General features: G+C 35.2%; 1 protein-coding gene and 1 long non-coding RNA gene across 2 annotated transcripts; one reads left to right on the forward strand and one right to left on the reverse strand.

Moving 5' to 3' along the window:
• LOC118739816 lies at window positions 1-701 on the forward strand. The gene is made up of 3 exons (XM_036471319.1): window positions 1-82; window positions 188-400; window positions 465-701. The coding sequence occupies exons 1-3, from the start codon at window positions 38-40 to the stop codon at window positions 636-638; spliced, it is 432 nt and encodes a 143-aa protein (XP_036327212.1). The 5' UTR covers window positions 1-37; the 3' UTR covers window positions 639-701.
• A 2,632-nt stretch (window positions 702-3,333) lies between these two features.
• On the reverse strand, window positions 3,334-3,950 carry LOC118739817. The gene is made up of 3 exons (XR_004993057.1): window positions 3,795-3,950; window positions 3,630-3,736; window positions 3,334-3,562 (listed from the first exon to the last, which is right to left on the reverse strand). It is a non-coding gene; the product is annotated as an uncharacterized LOC118739817 (long non-coding RNA).
• Between the last annotated feature and the right edge of the window lie 3,091 nt (window positions 3,951-7,041).

The raw sequence follows: 7,041 nt of genomic DNA on the forward strand, positions 1-7,041 counted from the left end.
GGATCTTTTAGCAAAAATTTTGGAAACTCAAAACGAAATGATGTGCAGACTCGATATTTTGGAGAAAGCTGTAAAGGAAAATGTATGCAGTTCGAGGCAATTTTATATACACAATTTTATTTTCACACTCATATCAAATTCGCCTAGACGTATATATTAATTTGCCTTTTTTATTATATTGGAATAGGCGCTTGATAGAGGTGTTTTAATGGCACAAAACCAGAACGTAAGAGAATGCAAGGCCGTGCTCACCAAAGTTCACCACTCTGTAAGCCGTTTGACAGGCGAAGTAGAAGACCGTACACAAATCGAAATAGCAGCTTCATTGCCAATGGTTAGCGTTGACGCCGCATATGAGGTTGAACAAAAATTAAAAGCAAAAGAATATGCAGAAGCAATGGTATATTTTGATCACTTTTTAAATCTTATGGAATTATTCAATAGACCTTTTTTATAATTTACAGAAAATATATTTGTACCAAATTAAAGGCACAAGCGGAACTGTAGATGACGTCTTACGTAAACTTATGGCCGATGAACTTTTGATTTTATTCAACTTGGATGGGAGAAAAAATAAAAAGGCATTAATTAAGCTTGTGCTGGTTAATGAATTGTTATTCGGTATGTTGATCTCGTAAAATGTTTATTCCAGAGACCGAAAATAATCGTTATATTTAAAATTGGTTTGTGTTTATTTCTCTTTTTTTATGTATTTTGCTTAATAGTTTGCTGCGATATACAAAGTACTATATTTATATATTTTTTTTGTGTACATCCTTACTTAAAGTAGTCTCAAACGTGGTACATTTTAAAATAAAAGTCGCTTATTCCTTAATTTTAAGGTACAGAGCTATATAACGTACCATCAAATTAAGGAATAAGCGACCTTTACTTTAAAATTTATCAAACTGGAAACAATTTTAAGAAGTTAAGTACAAAAAAATAATTGTGGGTTAAGCCACTTATGCTCTCATGGCCTCATATGCCATTCTTACATTCCTCTCTTTCAGATGTTTTTAAAGCTGAAGGTCGACTTAGCTTCGACAAACTTTTAAGAAAGTCTGTTGAGCTAAGTCACAACCGGTACCGCCAGAAGAAACTCATCCAATCAAGAAAAAACGAGGTGGAAGCAAGTTCTCAAACAAGGTTTTAAATCGTGGTTATCATACTGGTCAAAAGTGGGATTACCATTTTGAAAATTAATTTTTACTTTTAAATACTATACGTAAGACTCAATACAAGTAAATGAGTTTGCGCAATTTCTAAGTAAAATTATTTTCCTTAAAATTGATTCTTAGCTTTATTTAAGTAAAGCAGGGATCACACGATTTGTACATTAGTACAGATTTGCACATTTTGGTAGTCACAGAGTGGGGTTGTTTGGACAATTTTTTTTATTGAGCTGGGCCCATCTCGATAAAAGTTTCTAGACAACACCACTCTGTGACCGCCAAAATCTACAAATCTGTACAAATGAAGAAATCGTGTAATCTCTGCTTAAGAGTTTATAGAATTGAAATGGATTAAGCTTTATGTTTTGTATTCGATTTCCAAAAATTTTAAACGTAAATTTTCTGATATATATACATATTTGTAGTACTTAGATTCAATAAAACTTCAATATTGAAATAAATACCTACTAAATATTTTGTTATTTATACAGTGAAAATAACGGGTATGTATATCACATAGAAAATGTATTTTCTGTGCGTTAGGATTACAGTATATGTGTATGCCATGTGATACGTTATATATCGCGTTAAAAATTGCCTTGCTATAGACGATTGAAAAGAGATAACTATTCTATTTCATAATAGTAAAATTTCGTGTATAAAAAAGAGATAAACGCTCACACGTACAACAGAGAATGCGTTAGATTGGTCCCGAAGGCCTTTACTAAATGATGGAAAATTTTTGAATTTCTCACGCATACTTTTTGTAGCACTACATGGGATATAACGCGTTAGATTACAAATACTGTTCTTACTGGGTTACGCAAAGTGTACAATGTTAGCATTTTTGCCAATAGGATAGAATTTAAGAAAACCTTGTGTACATGTTACTCTTAATGTTACAGTTTATTAAGTTTTTTGCTATTCTAGTCTGTAAGATTGTACTAATCATAGACTCTAACACCCCTATTCTGCAACTCTTTCGTATTCGGATTTTGCTACGAATCGTAGAAACTTTCGAAATTCGTAACAATGGCATGCCTAAAAACGAACGAATAAGCCTTTTTGCGTAATTTTTTACGAAAAAAATTCTGTGTCGGAGGCGAGATAAAAGATGTAAATCGATGTGTGTTTGCAGGAAATATTAGTGGTGTTCTTCTAAGCAGATAAATATGCCTTTCGTATATACGCATATTTTCATCCACTGCTTTATATAAACGAACAAAAAATAGTCTTTGTTGCCCTTATCGAGGAACTTGGGTCCGGTTTAGTTATTTGTACAACGATTTTTGGTTGTTGTGTCCAAAGGCATAACCCGAATCCAAAAACTTTAATATACACGTAATCAAAAGATGAAACTTTTATTTAAAACAAATGTTTCAAATTCCCGGGCACTAGTTATTAATAATTCGGTTTGCACTATGCACTTTTTTTGTAAATTGCGATGTGGGTTCTGCGCAAAAATACAGTGGATGGTGTAGCCCGAGTTATATTCATAAGAAACGTTGTATACCTTTAACATGCGGAAGCCCCTCTTCTCCGTCAACACAGAAGGATAATTCTACTTAGTAAGGGTTATAATCCCTAAGCGCGGCCGAAGGCAGAAGTAAGCGCAGTAGGTGGTGGGAAGTAAATGTTTTCAATGGCTTGGAAGAAGCTGTTATTGCATTAACTGGATTGAGAACCAGTTCTTCAAGCATAGGAGCAGTTCTGGCTTGTGGCTCAACAATTCAACCGGAAGCTGGCATAGATGCGTTCATGGTTACTATGCCCGACAGCTCCGCATATCTTTGTGAAATCTTTCCCATAGCGCGCTCTTATTCCGGTGCTATAATTGCAAATGCTACATAATCCATATTTTCCTTCAAAATATATAAAATCAAACAATTTTAATATAAATAAGCACCGTCATGAGTGGTTTTTTAATTCTCCACTTGGTATTCCTTCATTCAGCTATCTTCGAAAAACAACTGATAGCTGGCAATGCTGCACATGTTTCCGCATGGGTTGCAGCATGTGGATTTTTCGTAGCGTAGCTACGAATCACGAAAATTCGGGTTCTAGAATAAGGGGGTAAATAAATAAAAAGAGCTTGAATTTGCGGGACCAGTGGGCTGCACTAGCGAAACGGGGACAAACCTACAAAAACAGATCCGGACATGCACAACAAAAGATTCATATAATAAAGTTTTATAACTATTATTATCGTTGTCAATACTCACTTATAAGGGTGGAACAAAGCGGCTGCACTGCGGTAAAAGACTGCTCCGGCGGAACGTGGACGGACACACTAAAACTGACCTGGACCTGAACCTGAACAAAGTGGCTGCACCAGCGGAACGAGAATACTGGAGCAGCGGACCTTGGATGGAAAAACAACTGACCCGAACCTGTACAATAAAATATTCATATAGTTAATATACTTTAACAACTATTGTTGACGTGGACAATGCTTACTTGAAGGTGTGGAACGAAGCGGCTGCATGTGGGGTCTGAAAAGCTGCACCTGTAGAAGAATGCTGCACCAGTGGAACTTGGCCGGGCTCACAAAAACTGACCCTCACCTGCACAATAAAATATTCGTATAATATTCAAACTATTATTAACGTGTACTATACTTACTTGTAAGTGTGCAGCACCTGCGGTATAAAAGGTTGCTCCTTTAGAACGAGAATGCTGCTCCGGCGGAACTTGGACGGACACTCAAAAACTGACACGGGCATGCACAATAAAAAAAAGTGATATACTACATAGTTTTGTAAAGATTAAGAAAGCTCGCTATGCAAAAAATTTGTACAAGTTGGTACCAATTGTTACCAAATCGTGTTCGTTTAGCCAAAAACCCAGTAAAACTTGCAAGGAGAGAGCACAATTTTGACATTTCATGTGGAGGGGAAGTTGCAAATTCGTGCTGGGAAAATTTTTGCCAGTAGGAATTTGCAAGCAGGATTGTGGCACACGGTTGCATTTTTGTCAACATTAATTTTAATCAACGAGTTCGTTAAATTTAAAAATGAACAATCTTGTTGCGATTTACTAATGAAAGAAGTATGTAAATATTCGTTTATTCAATTAATTTATTTAACTCCAAACATTTGAAAGGTACTCGGCTGAAAAAGTATTCCGAAAGCACTCGACACCACTGTCGATATAGGAAATCCGGCAGTGACTTCCACAATGAAATTGAAGCGTATGTTGAAGAAAGTCAGAATAAGAAGAAATATACGTATAGGCCCTGTTTTGGTTTCCACCTGAAATAATTTAAAAAATTTACACAAAACTTTGTATTCTCCACCGCTGAGCAAATATCAATAAAAATACCTAAACGTCAGCAGCTGTCAGAGCTGGGTCGTAATGATTCCTTTAGGATACAAATTACTCCCAATTACAAATTACAAGGAATTGTAATTAGGAATCAATTCCTTCAGTCCACAGCAAGGGAATCGATTACTTTCCCAATTCCTTGAAGTAATTTCAAATGTAACTGTTTTTTTTAATTCCATTACAAGAAACCTCATATTGTAATTGGAATGAATTACGAGCTAGTAATGTAATATTTTTTTTTAAATTCCCTTGAAAGGAATTGAAAACGTAATTGATTTTATTTCAATTCCATTACCTGGAATTGCAAGAGTACTTTAGTTGTTTCAATTACTCAAAGGAATTGTAAAAGTAATCGAGAAACTGAAAGTTCATTCACGAATGTACAATGTGGAACTTTTGTTGTGGTCAAAGATTAAAATCGAAAGCACACATTGGATATCTTCTATCTATATCTATGTATAAAGAGCAAAACTGGGTAAATGCAATTACATTGGAATTACAATTACATTCCTCAGTAATTGTAATTAGGATTCAATTCGTTTAGTTCACAGCAAAGGAATCGATTACTTTTTCAATTCCTTGAAGTAATTTCAAATGGAATTGTTTTTTTCTTTAATTCCATTACAAGGAATTTCATATTGTAATTGGAATAAATTACGTGCTAGTAATGTAATTTCTTTTATTTCAATTCCTTGGAAAGGAATTGAAAATGTAATTTTTTTTTCCAATTCCTTTGAAAGGAATTGAAAACGTAATTGATTTTTTTTCCAATTCCATTCCTCAAAGTAATTTAAAAAGTAATCGAAAAATGTAAAAAAAAAAATTTGTTTACTGTTGAATTGCAATAGCTTTGTTAAATTTCTTGGTTGCTAACTTATACCTAAGTAGTATTACTAATTGGACTTTAAGAAAACTGAATAGCTTAAACTGTAGCTGTTCAGTTTATAAGGTAACGGTTAAATTTTCCAGATCCTACTGCTGTTCTCTTGGACTAATCCCTGCGTACCTATAAAAATGCACTGAGTTAATTTTGTATATTATGGTACCCTTAATTCTACCCAAAATGGCGTGCCTTCTGGGGCCTTTGAAGTACTCTTACTGGTACCCTGCGTTACAAATGAGGATAGAGTCCGCTTGAATTACGAGCCCTGTCGAACTGGAGATCCTACCTCCTAAGAGTTTTATAAACATATATCATTGCTATGGCTTAATTTTGATGATAACACTGTAACGACGCTCAAATTACACAAAAAAACGCCGAGAGGCGTAAAATTAATTTTAAGTAGTATGTTACGGATCTGTATACCATTTTTTTTAGATAAGGTCATTTAGTCAAGTTATTTTCATTTTAAGTTTTCATTGCGAATGAAAAAAATCCAAACTTAAGATGGTCATACGGTCATGTACGATATGGCGTATGGGTAACATTATTTCCTGCTAGTATTTCATACAAAAAATTATTGCACTTTCACTTAACCCTTGCAAACTTGTGTATTTATCCATCGATTTTCATCGGTAGTAGTGTTTTAAGCCGCAAAACAAGCAGATATTGGCTAGTCTATACTAATATATATTTTGAAAGGCGTTTTTTTCTGTTCGCAAAGCTGTCGGCCGCTGTGGTGTAGTGGTAAGCAGTGCGCGCTTTCACACATCAGCACCTGGGTTCAAGCCCTGGTCAAAGCAACATCCCAAAAGTATAGAAAAAGGTTTTTTCTTAACAGCGGTCGTCCCTCGGCAGGCAATGGCAAACCTCCGACTGTATTTCTGCCATGAAAAACAGCTTCTCATAAAAATACAATCGCCGTTCGGAGTCGGCGTAAAATTGTAGGGCCCTCCGCTTTGTGTGACAACATCAAGGCGCACGCCACAAGTCGGAGGAGAAGCTCGGCCAAACACTAACATATGTGTAAGCGCCAATCTATTATTATTATTATTAAAGCTCGAGAAAGGCCGTACCGATTTTTTTGAAATTTCGGAATATACTGCAGACTTTCCAAGGATGGTTATAGGCTAAAAAAAAGTTTCGATATACAAACCGAATTTTTCAAACTGCATATATTTGTGGTAGAGGACTAGAACTGGGTATGGTGATATATACATATACTAGCGGTACCCCGGTGTGCTTCTCTACACCAAATATTGAAAAATGAGTGAAAAATCTTGGAATTTGTCTATATGAAAATTTATCATTTGTTTTATTTAAAAATTTTTGATTCTTTATTTTAAATATTAATCCAACACATTTGGATACACAGCATTTTTTGTTTTTCCATCTTGGGTATGAATAAATAAACAATTTAGAATGCCAACTCTTGAACAGGCCACGTATAGCTGCGCGTGCGAAAAGCACGGCTCCTGCAAATTCAATCCGCATACTTGAAGAGTTTTTCCTTGCGCCTTGTTGACGGACATGGCAAATGCTTGCTTTGCCAGTCAGTATTGTTGCTTCAACTAAATTCGCCATCAATTTTTTACTGCCAGTCTTGTGCCATTACACAGTTTTGGAGCATTTAAATTCCGTAGTAAAATAATTGATGAGCCGACC

The sequence above is a fragment of the Rhagoletis pomonella genome, unplaced genomic scaffold (genome assembly GCF_013731165.1).
Source record: "Rhagoletis pomonella isolate Grant_MI unplaced genomic scaffold, Rhpom_1.0 Rhpom_scaffold_00005, whole genome shotgun sequence".
NCBI lineage: Eukaryota > Metazoa > Arthropoda > Insecta > Diptera > Tephritidae > Rhagoletis > Rhagoletis pomonella.

Coding starts and splice junctions, on each gene's coding strand:
- LOC118739816 (XM_036471319.1), top strand. CDS start 38: ATGATGTGCAGACTCGATATTTTGGAGAAAGCTGTAAAGGAAAAT. Junction 83..187: donor AGAAAGCTGTAAAGGAAAAT/GTATGCAGTTCG, acceptor ATATTGGAATAG/GCGCTTGATAGAGGTGTTTT. Junction 401..464: donor AAGAATATGCAGAAGCAATG/GTATATTTTGAT, acceptor TATAATTTACAG/AAAATATATTTGTACCAAAT.